This window comes from Zeus faber, assembly GCF_960531495.2.
Source record: "Zeus faber genome assembly, chromosome: 2".
Taxonomy (NCBI): Eukaryota; Metazoa; Chordata; class Actinopteri; order Zeiformes; family Zeidae; genus Zeus; species Zeus faber.
This window is the reverse complement of record NC_137189.1, coordinates 24,269,798-24,286,858: the sequence shown is the minus strand read 5'-3', so window position 1 is coordinate 24,286,858 and position 17,061 is coordinate 24,269,798. Positions and strand designations below refer to the sequence as shown.

The 17,061-nt window shown below is 43.0% G+C and overlaps 1 protein-coding gene across 1 annotated transcript in view; it reads right to left on the bottom strand.

Annotated features, from left to right (window-relative positions):
- fam184ab (family with sequence similarity 184 member Ab) overlaps nucleotides 1-17,061 on the bottom strand; it is a gene marked incomplete at both ends in the record, with an annotated part of 132,463 nt that overhangs the window by 29,853 nt on the left and 85,549 nt on the right. Inside the window, 4 exons of the mRNA XM_080019056.1 lie at nucleotides 1,511-1,661; nucleotides 5,634-5,755; nucleotides 10,971-11,132; nucleotides 11,591-11,713. Of these exons, the coding sequence (XP_079875182.1) occupies nucleotides 1,511-1,661; nucleotides 5,634-5,755; nucleotides 10,971-11,132; nucleotides 11,591-11,713 (558 nt within the window). The remainder of the gene's footprint in view (nucleotides 1-1,510; nucleotides 1,662-5,633; nucleotides 5,756-10,970; nucleotides 11,133-11,590; nucleotides 11,714-17,061) is intronic.

The following is a 17,061-nucleotide window of genomic DNA, read 5'->3' as shown; positions in this document are numbered from 1 at the left end:
CCACCTGCAGTACCTTCATGACACACTGTGGGGCCATGGCTCATACTTACTGGGAAACACTGCCCTAGTGTATTGATTGTGAGCTTGTTTGCAAAACGAAGGGACAATATGAGAAAGCACGGCTTTGGACGGATACTCTCTTTACGCCTCTATCCCTATCTTTCTTCAATGAAAGAAACGGTTGCATTGGTGCGCCGACTTAAACGTTTGTATTGACAAAGAGCCAACACTGCGAGAATCTCAGCATGAAAATACAGTTTTCTTGAAATAAATCTAAAGCTGCGTCGGAAAGGCCCTTGCTAGCATACACTACGGTACCGCCAAATTAGTGTGTGAACAGTTTCAATATGTCCAAACCCATGGTAGGCTCAAATAGTATGTCAAATGTACCGTATCCCGTGTCTCAAAATGGTCATTTAGCCTTTTCAACAATCAGTAGGATTGGAGCCCACAGAAGGACAGGCTACATCAAAAGTACCCTCTTGGTGGAGGCTTAAATAGGGCCTTTACTCAAAATCACTGTGGTGTGGGGGACCCAAGACGTCTTGGGTCAAGGCAATTGGGCCCAGGATCAGTGTGGCTGTACGCCTGTTGCTTGTTAGAGCAATCAACGAGCACCAGGTAAAACCCCCATCCCCACACACACAGGAGGGGGGGGCCCTTGTCATGCCATGTTTTCCATCTGCTCCGGGCCTGTTCCATCTAGCCCACTCTCTGCAATAAAACTGGCACTTTTCATCCCATCGCCTGTGTCTCTGTGTAGGAGGCCCCTGGAAATGCCCCTTGGTTGGCTTGTGGCAGGCGGAACTGCCACAATCACATTTTGCCAACAACTTATGTTTGTTCATTAATTTTCTTTTAGCAATATTATCAATCAAACCTCCTAAAAATGTGAAATGAGAAATATCAAAGTTTATATTAGCTGTTTTGTATGATTTCAGAGCAATTAATGAGCAAAATGACATAGCGTTGATCCTTACAATTCATAATGCAAAGATTAGTTGATGATCTTATTAGGTCCCGCCCCTTAATAGGAGAAACACTAATAGTAGGAGCTCTGGGGGCTTGTTGAGTCAAGTTTTAGTGAACGAACATTTCAAGAGTTAACGTCAGTTTAATTCACAAGGTACGACCACCATACACACCATCATCTACCATACACACACTACGGTCACTTATGAGGGTTGTGCCACGTTCACATTTTAACATTATTGGCTTCCGTTCAATTCATGAGATAGAATTGAAATTTAAATTGCGCAGCCCCCTCAGGATTTTCATTATTTTTTGCAATTCAAGGGAATTCGCTCACACAACAGAAAAAAACAACTATGAAATCAAAGATACATTTGTTGAAAAATATTGAGCATGCTACATCAGTGCCCTTCCAAACATTGCAATAAAAACATGGAGGATAATATTTTATTGAATTTAGTATATTATATATATTTTATATATATTTATATTATATTATCTTATTACAGATGGACATACAGATGGATAGAGGCTTCACCTGTTCCAGTAGGTCCTCCACTTTGCGCTGCCAGCTTTCTCTGGCACTGCCCAGCTCCTGCTCTTTGCTCTGGGCCAACTGGGCCAATGCTGCTGCCTTCTCTTCAGCATGATCCTCTCTCAGCTCCTCCCTGAGCTTCTTACACTCCTGCCTACACCGGGACAAGCACAAACACAAAGGTAAACATCTATGAGGTATTTTATCGACGACACTGTGGACATATGCTGCAGCGCTCAATACGTCACATAATTCTACAGTGTATAACGTTTTAATACGATTGCAACAATGCAACCAGAATATAAATTGCGACATAAAGTGAATCACAGCTCATTTGCAACAAGTTAATGATGCAGATGGTGATGTAGCAAGGGTTAGGGATAGACATTCTCATCAATGAAGGAGTAAGCCTTGAACAAGGCCTTCCATGGCCTTGTCAAAAGTGAGGTGCTAAACACCCCTCCACATACGTGTAGAAATGTTCTTATTGTGCGTAAGAGGAGGAGGAGCAGAGTCGTACAGTGCATGCAAGGGGTTTGCGCTGCAGTAAAGGAGGCAGTGGATGCTGTGTCCCCTGATGTTGACACTTTGGCTGAAATAAAAAATAAAGTGGACTGACATAAAAGTCAATTTTTCTATTTATTCATTGAATGGAGGCTTTGGTGCTTGTAGCCAAGAAACCGATGGTGCGAGTACTCAGACCATCGTTTGGGCGTGGTCGGTCTCGTGATTGAGTTATGTTTCCAGGTTATTAAACAAATGACAACAGAATGAAATTCTCTGAAATAAAATAAGGGCTCATCTTGCCAGTGGAAATCAAGTGATCAGCCATTGATCACTCAGTGAAAGTGACAGATCCTGGTGATCTCTACAGATGTGCTCTCTCTCGAAGTGCATCCAGTAATATCCATGGAGTTATTCATAAAACGAAATATGCCACTGTTATGCCTGCTTGGGGGTTAATATGAATCCTTTAAAGCCTGCCTGTCTAAAGTTAACCAAATTCAAGTATGAAACTATTTGTGGATTGCAACTTTTTGCCTAGAACATGGGTACACATGATTTAAGCACAGATTTGTGTGGCGCACTGTTGGTGAATTAGTTCCGTTCTGTTGAGTTGTCAATCAAACTGGAGCTGCAATGCTGCACTACGCTTAACTCCATCTCAGCTTCATGGGAGGCCTGCATTAGGGCCTAGGAAGCCTATACTTTCCTTAGATTACACTTTTACGGTTTACTAAATTCATGTTGATCAGGAAGTAACAGATTTCTATATTGAGATATTACTTATCAGACTATTTGGCTGGATGACTTTTGGACAATGACTGAAAATGACCCACCACCAAAAACATGTTCAGACGTTCAACACAGAGTATTTGTATGCCATTGCATCTAGGACAGAGTTAGTCTGCAAGTGGAGTTCAAGTTCTCCACCTGCAATGCAACTCTTTATTAATTCTTAAATCATCAAGAACTGCTGCAATAACTCTGTCCTGTGGATGACCTGTAGGATGACAAGAGCACAGTTTTTGGTTATAGAGAACCACCACCAACCCCCCTCTTTGGAGAACTATTTATCATGTTTGGGTCTATAAACAACTGATCACTACTGAAAGAGGGGGAGAATCACCACGGGTGGGACAAATAAACATAGAAACAAACAACATTTACACAAAAACATGAACACTGGATGTATTGAAAAACAGTGAATTAGGTCCAGGAAAACTGGAACTACAACTGGTCACGTGGCCTCTTCCTGTCATAATTATGGCAGCAAATGAGGGAGGAAAGGAGAGGAATGCAACCAGGAGGGTGCTGGGGTGCACTCCAAGCAGGTGTGGTGGTGTGTGCGTGTGTGATGGGACTGTCTATATGTGTGTGTGTGTGTGTGTGTGTGTGTGTGTGTGTGTGTGTGTGTGTGTGTGTGTGTGTGTGTGTGTGTGTGTGTGTGTGTGTTGTGTGTGTGTGTGTGTGTGTGTCTGTGTGTGTGTGTATGGGTGTGTGCGTAAGATGTCCACCGGGGGGGGTACATGACTTATCCCCATTGGGATAAGTCATGGTGTAGAAGGTCTGTATTATGTCGCGGCGCCTCAAAGCAGCGGAAAGGGCCCCGAAGCCCCCCTGAACTCCACAGCCCTGTTGACACCCTACGGCTGCAGGAAAGCAACAAGTACCCTGCCTTGCGGCCACAGAAGACCCCCGGGCCGCCAGAGGGCCGTGGAGCAACCCCCACGCCCAGCCCAGGGGAGCATTACTCAGTCCCAGGGAGCACGAGGAGACCCCGCACCCCAGGGGAGCACACATACAACCAAGCCCCAGGTGCAGACACAAGACGCAGCTGCAGGCACAGAACCCGGGCCGCAAGGACCCCCATGCCCACCCACGCCCCGCACAAGGGGGTTGCCCGCCCCACCACAGCAGACCAGACGCCCCACCCAGCGTTCAGACAATATTTCTAAGTAATGTTGTCCTTGTCCAGTCTGTCATCTGCCTGTCACTCCATCGCACCACCGAGTGTGTACAGTATGTGTATGGCCTGTGTGGGCAGTGAAATGAAAGCTGTTTTAAACATAGCTCTGAGTGCCAAAGTGTCTCAGATTGAAAGCATAAAATCCCAGAAAATGCACACCAAGTCCTGTTTATCCAATGACGACCTTGAAAAAACATAATTACCACGGTGAGACAGACCAGTCACTAGCTGTGAAAACTCAAGCATCAGTAGGTGTGCTGAGAGCATCCTACATTTCTACAACCACAACGCCATGAGCATTGATCATCCATGTGTGACAAACTTCAACACGTACATGTGTTTGTGGTAACAAACTCCTTTGTAGGACCAGAACATGATTTATGTCAAAAGCTCTTGATGCTCAAAATGTCTTTGGTATCAGTATAATGTTTAGTGCTTGGTGCGAATGCAAGGGCTGAAATGTTGTGGATGGACGGCAGCGTGACTCACTTCACCACGGTTGGAAGGGATCAAAGTCTTCACTTACTCATCAAGACGACCCACGCCTCCGTCTCTTTTTCCATAACAAACTGTATGTAAACGCACACAGAACTCTGTCCGGTGTCAGAAAATATATATTTTATAATCTGACAAATTTGAACCTTTCGGTCACGTTTCAAAAACAGTCTCTGTTACAAACGCAGATATAATGGACACCCAGGTTACAGCACCCTTTGCACGGACCTCAACGCTTCGAGGAGAGAGGGCGCGGGGACTCGGGGAAAGGGTGGGGCCCCCTGCTTCTGGTGTAGGCACCAGATGTGCTCGGCCTGGCAGATCGGCTCGCACGCGCAAGTCAGAGAGTGAAACAAACTCTGTGACGCAATGAAAGTCATCTGCGCCGTCGAAGAGGCGAAGCGGCAACGTTTTGTATGAGCATTTTTACCGGACATTTTGACCGGCAAGTTTAGAACCGGTAATTACCGGAGCCAAACATCAAGGAAGTGACGTAGTGCACGCAAAGCGTAACGCACTTTTCCAGCAGGTTCGTACCTGAACACAGAAGTTACATAGTGCAAGAACAGATGTTTGGGGGGGTGGTTGGGAATGAAAATTACAAGTCAGTGTACCATCAAAATGATTTTGAAGCTGTTATTTTAAGGTAAAAAAGTTACATAGTGTTGCATTAATTCTAATCTTGTCTGAAAAAGGTGTTACTCAGAACCCTCCGCATTCAATCCAATATATTTTTGGTGCTATTTGGAGTCATTTTTGGGTCATGGAGTAGTGGCAGTAATTTCCGAAGTGTGACTGCACAGTAGTAATTCCAGAAAAAAAGGCTTTGGGATTTGGGATCTGAAGATGCGCTTGAATGTAGTGTTGTACATTTATACAGACATATATATATTGAAATGATGTCCCACAGGTTTGTGTTGTTTGTGAGGATGTTCCTCAAATTTTAACTTATGACAAAAAATTTAGTCTGATTCCATAAAATCTTGCAAATAAATGTTCGATTTTAATTCATCCTCTTGTGATGAACAATATGTATTGTGTGAATCTTCTCGATTACATTTGTGGCAGAGGATATCCAAAGATAAAACACACAGTACACAATATATACACACAGACAAACGGAAACAGGGGAGGAAGAGCACGGCGGCGGCGGTCCCTCACCTCAGGGTCTCAGTCCACTTGAGCTCCAGCTCCAGGGCCATCTTGTCCATCTTCAGCTTCTCCTCCTCCCTGGTGGAGATGAGCTTGGCCTCATGCTGGCGCTTCTGCATCTCCATCTCCCCCTGAGGGGAGGAGGGAGAGAGTGAGCGATCAAGTAAAAAAATAAAAAAATTGTGTGATTCCCTGAATGGAATCAGAAACGCAAGTTGAGATTCTCTAGGTACAGTATGGGTGCCAGCATACAGGTACATCTCATAAAATTGGAATATCATGAAAGAGTTCAATATTTTTTGTCACTCATTTCATAAAGTGCAACCCATATATTATATGGATTCATTACACGTAGAGTGAAATATTTCAAGCCTTTATCTCTTGAAATGTTGATGATTGTGGCTATAGATAATGAAAACACAAAATTCAGTGTCTCAAAAAATTAGAATATTACATAAGATCAACAAAAAAAAAGAGGATATTTTAAACAGAAATGTCAGGCTTCTGAAAAGTGTGTTCATTTCACTCAATACTTGGTTGGGCCTCCTTTTGCATGAATTTCTGCATCAATGCGGTGTGGCATGGAGATGATCTGCCAGGTGTAATGGAAGCCCAGGTTGCTTTGATAGCAGCCTTCAGGTCATCTGCATTGTTGGGTCTGGTGTCTCATCTTCCTCTTGACAATACCCCATAGATTCTCTATGGGGTTCAGATCAGGCGAGTTTGCTGGCCAATCAAGCACAGTAACACCATAGTCATTGAATCAGCTTTTGATACCTTATGCAGTGTGGGCAAGTGCCAAGTCCTGCTGGAAAATGAAATCAGCATCTCCATAAAGCTTGTCAGCAGAAGGAAGCATGAAGTATTCTAAAATGTCCTGGTAGATGGCTGTGTTGACTGTGGACTTCAGAAAACACAGTGGAACAACACCAGCAGATGACATGGCAGCCCAAATCATCACTGACTGTGGAAACTTCACACTGGACTTCAAGCAATGTGGATTCTGTGCCTCTCCACTTTTCCTCCAGACTCTGGGACCTTGATTTCCAAGTGACATGCAAAACTGACTTTCATCTGAAAAGAGGACTTTGGACCACTGAGCAACAGTCCAGTTCTTTTTCTCCACAGCCCAGGTAAGACGCTTCTGACGTTGTCTCTGGTTCAGGAGTGGCTTGACACGAGGAATGCAACATTTGTAGCCCATGCCTAGGGTTCGTCTGTGCGTAATGGCTCTTGATGCACTCACTTCAGCCTCAGTCCACTTCTTGTGAAGCTCCCCCAAATTCTTGAATGGATTTTGCTTGACAATCCTCTCAAGGCTGCGGTTATCCCTTTTGCTGGTGCACCCATTCCTACTACACTTTTTCCTTCCACTCAACTTCCTATGAATATGCTTGGATACAGCACTCTATGAACAACCAGCTTCTTTAGCAATGACCTTTTATGGCTTACCCTCCTTGTGCAGAGGGTCAATGACATCTGTCAGTTCAGCATTCTTCCCCATGATTGTGTAGCCTACTGACCCAGACTGAGAGACCATTTAAAGGCTCAGGAAACTTTTGCAGACGTTTTGAGTTAATTATCTGATTAGGGTGTGACACCATGACTTTCTGACTATTTTCTGAGACACTGAATTTTGGGTTTTCATTATCTATAGCCACAATCATCAAAATTTCAGAAATAAAGGCTTGAAATATTTCACTCTACGTGTAATGAATCTATATAATATATGGGTTTCACTTTCTGAAATGAGTGACAAAATATGTTGAACTTTTTCATGATATTCTAATTTTATGAGATGTACTTGTAGATGGCAATAAAATGCAAACAGGAACAAGGATGAAAAGAATGACAGAATGTGTCATGAGAATGAATACGGTTTGCAATAAGAATATAAAAATGTGCTATAAGAGTAAGAAGGTCAGAATAAATGGAAAGACAGAAGGCAAATCATTTGCTTCAGTAGGCCTGCCACTCAACTCCTGGCCGTCATGAACAAAGCTGATTGGCAGGCAGGCAGGCAGGCAGGCAGGCAGGCAGGCAGGCAGGCGCACGCACGCACACACGCATGCACACCCACACCCACACCCACACACACACACACATTAGAGGAGGGAGCCAACAAATGCAAGATAAAAGGATTGCCATACTGCATGTTCCAGACTTTAATGGAGCCACCTGCCATCTGTCCATTTGTCTTCCAGTATAAAGCTTATTTTTGAGATGCTCGACTGACAGGGTACGTACAGGGAAAGTACTTACCCCAGTCAAAGGCTAGAATTAATTATATAATCTGATAGTATGCGGTTGTTATAGAACATATTGTTTTGAAATAACATAAAAAGGACATCTCTGTAAGAGCAGAGAACAGAAACACAAAGCAACTGTGCTCCAATGATAACATGGCTATGTTCGAAAGCAGGGCAACAACAAGTTTGGGTAAATGTCAATTTGGTCATGGCGGAAAGAAAAAAGAAAAACCCATCACGACTTACTCACACAGGAATTTGTGGGAAAGTTGTCTTTTGTTTTTCTTTTGTTCTGTTTAAAACGAGTTACATCCCATGATTTGGTCAACTGTCAGTTGGTTATCAACAGTTACTGAGAAGTGTGTTTGTCTATCAAATCAACAAATCCTCCTCCTATGACAGTGGACACACTGGAAGGGGGTACACTTTTGTTGTCATATATTATTCTGTTATCTTTGATAGGGTAAGGATTTCACAAGAAGTATAAAACAAGGAAACAATTTGTTAAAGAAAATTATATATATAGATAAATAAACATATACATACATACATACATATACATACACACACACACACACACACACATATATATATATACACATATATATATATATATACATACACACATATATATATACATATACATATATATATTTTTTTATTTATACACATACTGTATATATATATATATGTATGCATATATAAATGGCAATATTGCTGCACTATTATGAATTAATCAATGTCCTTTATGCCCATTTTCTTGAAAAAAACTGCTAAATTTTACCGCCACTCTCCATTTTCTCCCAAACACACCTAAATCCATGGTCACACAAGGAATTCGCAATGTGAAATAAATTGTTGCGTCATTGCGAAGTAGGCAATACCAGTACTAAAGGGGGGATGGGGGTGGTAGCTCAGGCGGTAGAGCTGGTGGTCTAGTGATCTAAAGGTTGCTGGTTCGATCCCAGGCTCCTCCTGCTAGCATGCTGTAGTGTCCTTGAGCAAGACACTTAACCCCTAATTGCTCCTGATGGCTGCGTCCGTCGGTGTTTGAACAATTGTAAGTCGCTTTGGATAAAAGCGTCTGCTAAATGACTAAAATGTAAATGTAAATGTAAATGTAAAGCCATAGATTGTTGGTTGGCATTCTAGCAAGCTCGCAAACTACAAATTATTATTACACCATTTTCTTCCGCGTTGTCACTCAATGCAAAACACACCAATTTATTTTCTGGCCACACAGAATTGGATAAAATAATTTGAGATCACTAACATGATAGATTGCACTATTTTCTGCTCTCCAACTTATTGCCCCTTCAGCAGTCGACAAAACCAACAGCGCTTTTCCCTCCACCATAGAAACACATATCTAGAGGCGCTGTGCATGTGTCCAAGACATTAACGAATGGATGTCTGGGCACCACCTGAAGCTCAATCTCTACAAGGGAGAGCACATTCTTCCCCCAGGCAAAGACTGCCCTTGCAAAGACCATTCATCCATTACCATCAATAACACCAAAATACTTCCCTTTCAGACTGCCAAGAATCTTGGGGTAATTCATGACAATAGTGTTGCGGCGGTTATCGGTGTTACCGGTATTGCACAGTGTTTGGACATACACCAATTCCATTACTTGCTCACTGTCTTTTCTTTTTTTTTTTTTTTAAAGAAATAAAACCTACATAAAAACAATAAGTTAATTTTCGCACATCATCAAATGAAAAACTAATTCTAATTTGTAAAATACTAAGCGTGTTATCAATACATAGTGGGACATTACAAAAGTCAAAGTGAAAGTGTCTGCTTGTGCGCGCAGCAGAGTCGCAGTACAGTGCGCTTATCACGGGAGGAGAGGAAAGAAGGCTCTAGGAGACCTTAGATCAGGTATAGATTGGGACCTGTCTCCCTCCATCTGTAATTAATGCCAATGCATAACTCGCTTGTCATCCTCCGTCCACACTACTGCAATGATCTCCTGCGTGGACTACCCGTCTGTCCAATCAGACCTCTACAGCGCATCCAGAATGCAGCAGCCTAGTGTTCGACCAATCAAAATTTTATAATGTCACTCCCCTCCTTTGATCCTTTCACTGGCCTCTCATCTCTGCTCAGAACAAATTTAAGATGCTGGTGCTCTCTTACAAGGTCGTCCATGGAACTCTCTCCTTCATATCTACAATCACTGGTCAGGTTCCAGACTCCTCCACTCTTGCAGGCTGCCTCACTGCTCCATCGCTTCATGGACTCAGGAGTCGCGACTCTTCTCACAGCTAACACCACAATGGTGACTAGGCTGAATCGCTCCCCATCCTCCATCACAGACCGTTAGTTGCTTTGGACAAAAGTGTCTGCTAAATGACATAACGTAATGTAATTTACTCCAATCAGAAAGGAAATAGATTGGTACGTTGTGGTAGTTCTGCCTACCATGCGCCACCCAAATGGCGTGTTCAGGGACCTCCGGCACAGAGACACAGAAGACGGGGTTGTAAACACCAGTTTATTGAAGAGACTTGTGCCAGATGGAATTAGCCAGGAGCAGATAGCATGTGTCATGACAGGGCTCCTATCCTGAGTGTGTGTGGGGATGGGGGTTTTACCTGCTGCTCGTTAGACCAACCAACAAACATTAGGTATGCAGCCACTCTGATCCCAATCACCTAGATCCAGGTGAGGTGTTGCTGCTCAAATCAGACCATCCCCACACCACATACGTATATTGTGAACACAGCTGATACAAGACACAATGCAAGCAACTCATACAGCAGTGATATGCAGGCCCCTCCCCGTCTAGGATAGGGGCAGGGTCTAAATTGGAATTTGGGAGATGGGTTGAGCTTCATTGTAATTTTTTGGAAACCTATTCAAGTCATTCTTTCTAGGAGGTCAAATATCTTGAGCTGTCTTCAGTATGATGTATAAATGTATCATGTACCAAGCAAAAAGGTTTCATGATCCATGTTGGGGTTGGTGAATCCAGAGTAATTATCAGCACACCTATCTTTTACCACCTCTCCATCCATCCATCAATTCACTAGACGGACTCCTGGTTATGGGGTGGGCTGTTTATAAAGAAGAAATACTTGACTTGCTGACCTGTAGTGCAGTAAGAAGGTTGCTAGTCTCCCTGAGTCGGGCCCTGGTGGCATCCAGCTCTTCCAGCAGTTTGTCCTGTGCCTCCTTCAGAGTGAAGATCTGTCCCTCCGCAGTGCCAACAGTCTGCTCGCCCTGACGCACCTGCTCCTGTAACCGGCAAAGCTGGGCCACGAGGAACAAGAAAAGAAAGAAAAAGGTTACCATTAGAATGTCATTATTAGACCATTATCTTCTCCTGTTTTTAGTGTGTTAAAGGTTCGGGCTCCTTGGGAAGCAGGGCCCCGTGGTCAATTTTGGTTATGACCATAGACCTCCAAAACATCTTCTGTCAAAGTTCTTTAAATTTGGGCTTGTGTTCCTGGAAAATGCGCTGCTGCGGTTAGTTCTCAGATTAGTCATCATCAGTGCCATTGAAATTGAGGTCAGATTTCTTTGAAATCTGTCAAAGAAATCTGAGACAAATCCAGCTTGCAACCTTGATGCCAAGAGTGCATTTAGATGTGTTCGCTTGAGAACTTGGTCCGTTAAGAATGATGTTGAGCAAGTTTGCCATTAACACAAGGAGAGGCACGTATGGATATTGACAAATATTATACAAAATCTATTATACCATATCCTACCTCATCATTGGCGACTGCAAGTTTGGCAGTCAGCTCCTCCCTCAGCTCATTCAGCTGCTGCCTGAGAAGTGCCTTCTGCTCCTCCAAAGATGTGCGCTCCTTTTCAAACTGCTGCTCTAGATCCTGTGGAAGATAAGTTAGACATTTTACGTTGCAGTTGACAAGAGGGCCGTTTGGCAGAGAAAATCTGTTCAACTAACAATTTGTATGCGTCGGGAGCAAAGTTGAACATGTCAAAATGCAGATTTGAACGAGCCTGGAGCAGAGCTGAACACATGAAAATGGTTCCTTCTAGTCCTGAGTGAACACAAAGATTCCAACGACATTTTTAACATTAAGAGTATAAGCCAAACAGCAGCATATCTTGAGTGACATTAAGATTTCTCCAATGTACTGGTATTTGGCTTTTGTGTCACGGAAGATGGTTGGTTCATGTGAGCCATGACTTTGCTTTTTTTAAATTAAGACAATTTACTCCAATTTCCTCTGTAAATGCCAAACCTACTGTGGTCACTCATAGAAGAAAACTCCTCAAGAGCTGAAAAGATAGATAGATGGATAGATAGATAGATAGATAGATAGATAGATAGACAGACCGACAAATAGATAGACAGACAAATAGATAGACAGACAAATAGATAGACAGACAGACAGACCGACAAATAGCTGAGAAGTAGGTACAGTGTGATTTAAGTACATTTCAGCAAGTGCAGTACAGGGCTGTGAGAATTCTACCAAAGCATGCAAAAAGTTTTAATTATGCAAACTGAGTACATTACAGAGACTTTCTACTGCTCCACCAGATAGCGTGAAAGCCACCTCTCGTTTACTGTAACATACAACTTGAAAAATCAGGGGCCTCATTATGCAAGATTGAACCAAGAGAATAATTGATCACTTTTGCTTCTTTACGTGGCTGGGTGTGCTTGGCTCCAATCGGGAAACCAGCGGAGATAAGACATCATATAAGGGGCTATTTTGGGCCATGCGTCTTGCCTTGCTGTTAAATTAGAAGCTCCGGATTAACAGCTAGATGAGAACAAACCGTTCCCAAGTCCCTGTTCTTAATAGTGGTTGACCGATTAATCCAGCAATTATTTGCATTTTGAGATAATCTGCATCAGGCAATGCCTGCACTTACAAGGTCGATAAACAAAAACATTCTGCATAGGGGTGGAAGGTATCAACCTTATAGAAAGTACACACGTATAAATTTGCCCAACGGTATGGATTTTGACTCTACAGTGCTGACTGGCAGATGCACCGATTTATTCACATGGAACAGGAGAAGGGAACAGCACGGGGGGGGAGGGGGCGAGTGGGAGAGCCGACTGGAAAAGCAAACAAGCGTGTCGATATAGTGCTATGGTGATGTACATTTTTAATTTAAAATAAGTGCACCGCAGAGACGATGCAGAGAATAACAATAGTGTTAAATAAATAAGTTAATTTAAGTTCAGTTAACTTAATTTAAGTGTGTGTGTGTGTGTGTGTGTATATATATATATATATATATATATATATATATATATATATATATACATATACACACACACACACACACACATGTATATATATATATATATATATATATATATATATATATATATATATATATATATATATACACACACACACACACACACACACACACACACATATATACATATATACATATATATATATATGCCATCGGCCAGCCTGCTCTCTAAATATCGGCACCATCCATTGAAAAACCCATATCGGTCAACCACTAGTTCTTAATATCAATGTCACTGACTGACTGCTTCTATTCTCTCGATGAAAACAGAATTACCCGGGGGAGATTGACACGTGATGCCTTATTCTTCATATTCTCATCAATCAATGTCACTGGAAATAAACATTAAAATATATTTGATTTGATTGTTTAATTTGTACATTGATGACAATCAGTAATGAGGGCATCACTTTACAAAGTAACTTGCCCAACACTAATGAAAATGCTGGATTGTCTGGATTTTCCCTCCGGGGATTAATACTGTGTTATATTATCAGTTCCTAGTAGAGAGAGGTAGAATACAGTAGACAACCCTGTCCCTTTCTTCTGAATGGGAAACAAATATCGCTTCCTTTGGAGCAAATCTGTTATTGACCAGGAGAGGGATTTCATCATGTATACCATCGTCAAATGATTACAGATTGATGTATTGACCAAGGTAAGCATATCAGGGCAAGAATGATCATGATAGACCTGTCAACCCTGGAGAATTTTTTTCATCTGTGTAAACCAGATTTCTTTACAGCACAGTTGCCTTCTGCAATTAGTGTCATAAAATAATGCACCATATGCAGATAATCAATTACAAATAAATAAATAAATGAATAAATAAATTAACATTATTCATGAAAGGCCAAAAGATGTACCTGTGGTGTGGGGGTGGTGTGATTGAGGCAGCCACACCTGCCTTGGTCTAGTTAATTGAACCCAGGAGCAGGGGTGGCTGTGCACCGGTTGTTCATCAGAGCAATTGATGAACACAGATTAAAATCACCCATCCCCACACGCATCATCTGCTCCGGACTTGTTACATCTTGCCACTTACTCCAATAAACTGGTTTGTACCATCATTGCTTGTCTCAGTGTTGGCCAGCCCTAAGAAAAGCCACTCAGATGGCATGTGGCAGGGGAACTGCTACAGTACCTAATTGTCATTCTGCAGCCGTGTCTCATACCATGCAGAGGATTTTCACACAACATGAATCATATTATATACTTTTAGACTGATTGCTCAAAAATATGAAAAAATATATGGGAAAAAAACATGCGTAAATGCATTAATGTTCACAAAGTAGTCTTAGTTGTTGATCAATTCTGGCATTTATGTTCTTGGTGCATTCTCATTGTCTCATTGCCAGCAGTAGATGTTAGACAAATTAGATAATGTGTCCTTTCAGTGCGTAGACATATTCATAATCAACATTGATTGCCACAATCCATCCTGAGCTTGAAATATGGACGAGTTAAATATGGCTGCATGCCCTATGGTAGAGCTATTATTTCACCAGCAATGGCTTTTTCCCTGTAATAAGTCCTAATATGCCCTTTCGCCATTTACTTGTGTGATGCATACAATGGGAGAACGTAAATTCAAAAAAAGTAATGCGTTTTGTGTGTATATATATATATACACACACACACACACACACACACACACACACACACACACACACACACACACACATAGATACATACATTGAGAAGACCTGAAGCGTTTTGGAACAATGTGCTTTGGATTGACAAAACCAAAAATGAACTTTTTGCTCACAACCAAAGAAAGGTATGTCTGGAGAAAAAAAGGGTGTATATAATTGTCTATATATACCCTCCTACAAATATTTTTGGGAAAACTTCGGCCAATGATTCACTTCTTACAGACTGAAGATAGTTTTGACTTACCATCAGAGATGCCCTTTAATTGTTTGTTCTAAATACATTTTATCCCAATACTTGAATATTGCTGAAATGAAGCTATTCTGATTCTGATTTTGTAATTGTTTTTGTATTTTATTCTTACATACGCCACCAAGATATGCTTTACTGTAGAAACACTTCACTCCAATTTCTGACGATAAGGAGGTTTCAAACGAAGACTGCGATAACAATCTGATCAAAAGACATCTGTCATTCATCATAAATTTCACTAATTGATTGAAAAAAAACAAACAAAAAAAAACAAAACATGTGGGTTACATGATACAATATGGTGAGAGGAGGCAGTGTTTTGGCAGGCGAAAAACGTGGGAGAAAAGGCAAAAACACACTAACATGCTAGGCATAAACCTAGCGTGAGTGAGAATGAGAGAGAGAGAGAGAGCAACGACAGCTTGTGTTTTGGCAGAGTCAGCCAAGATTGCCAGGATTTTTTATTTATATTTGGAAAGCCCAGCTCCACCCGTCAATTCAGCAAGTCTAATGAGCCCCCCCTCCCAGAAAAAAGATTGTGCTGTGAAACATGGTGTGCCGTTTTCACAAAGGTTTTACTGTTGTGTGCAATTTCAGGTGACTGCTCTCACTACTGAAGACTGCAGGCTGACAGATGTGTACAGAGTAGTCCAAAATTATCAAGTCAAATTAAGTAAAAGTACTGTTACTTTAAAAATATATAATTATAAGTCTGAGTAGTTTTCCAAATTGCAACTAGAGGAAAACTAGAAACTATCTAGAATTTACTAACACTTACTTTCCACTGTGTGGTGGACATGGATGTGTTAATCTACAGCTTTAAGCTTGGCTACATGTCCCCATAGATCCCTAGAACATGCAGTTTGCTTTGACTTCCAGAGGAAGGAATACCAGCTCAAGATGCTCCCAGTTTGGCTGTCTATTGCCCAGGGACAGTGACCCTAGTATCCCCACTACAGGTATAGGGAATGTTGATCCTTCCGTATCTGGTTGACTAGTTGGTCCCAGTCAAGGGTTGAGGCACTCACAGAGACCATCTTGGCCTCACATTTAAGGGAGCAATAAGGGAGCAAAACACCCCCCTCAGGCGGACGCCCGGGAGCTGGAACCCCACCCAAGCGAACAGGGCAAATAGGCGGAGTCCTTCCAGAGAGCGACCAGGGACGGCAAGGGAAGGGAGTGGAATGGCTCTGGAGGTCCACCCGACCTCGGAGAAGAGGAGCGGAGCCACTCTGGAGGACAACCACGTAGGCGGGGCCACTTTGAAGGGCAGCCGAGAGGCTGGGAGACAGCGGAGAAGGCTGACTGGCGGAGGTCCGGCCGAACATCGGTGGAGAAAGCCGACTGGGCGACCATCCAAAAAACTGACGTAGCCAGAGAAACAGGTGACCGCTGCAATTAGAGCTGCCTCTTAGCCTGGAAGCTGACGACTGCTGCTGCACCTGGGGCTGGAGGTTAAGGTGCCGCTGCTGCTCAGGAAGCGCGGTAGCTGTAGCGCATGGGGCAGGAAATAGCCATGATGCTGTTTAAGCAGCAGACAAACAGACTCGACAACGGCCCTGGAATGGCTGAGCCGCGACAGAGGCGGCCGACGGCTCTGGAACAGGAACGGACTGTGCCTCAGCAGGGGCAGCTGACGGCTCGGGAAGAGGAATGGGCTGAGCCTTGGCGGGAGTGACTGATGGCTCTGGAAGAGGAATGGGCTGAGACTTGGCACGAGCGGCCGATGGCTCGAGGACAGGAATGGGCTGAGCCTCGGAAAGGGAGGCCGACCGCTTGGGAAGAGGAACAGGCTGAGCCTCAGCAGGGTCAGCCAATGGCTTAGGAACGGGCTGAGCATCGGCTGGGGAGGCTGATGGCTCAGGAACAGGAGCCATCAGCTGAGCTTTGGCCGGGAAGACTGGTGTGGCAGGCTCGGGGAAAACAGGAGCAGGAGGCGAGGTTCTCAGACAGGAATGGCAGCAGCTGATGGTGGAGCCAACTCTTCAGCTGGTGAAAACCCCGGAGAGTGAAAGGACGACAGTTG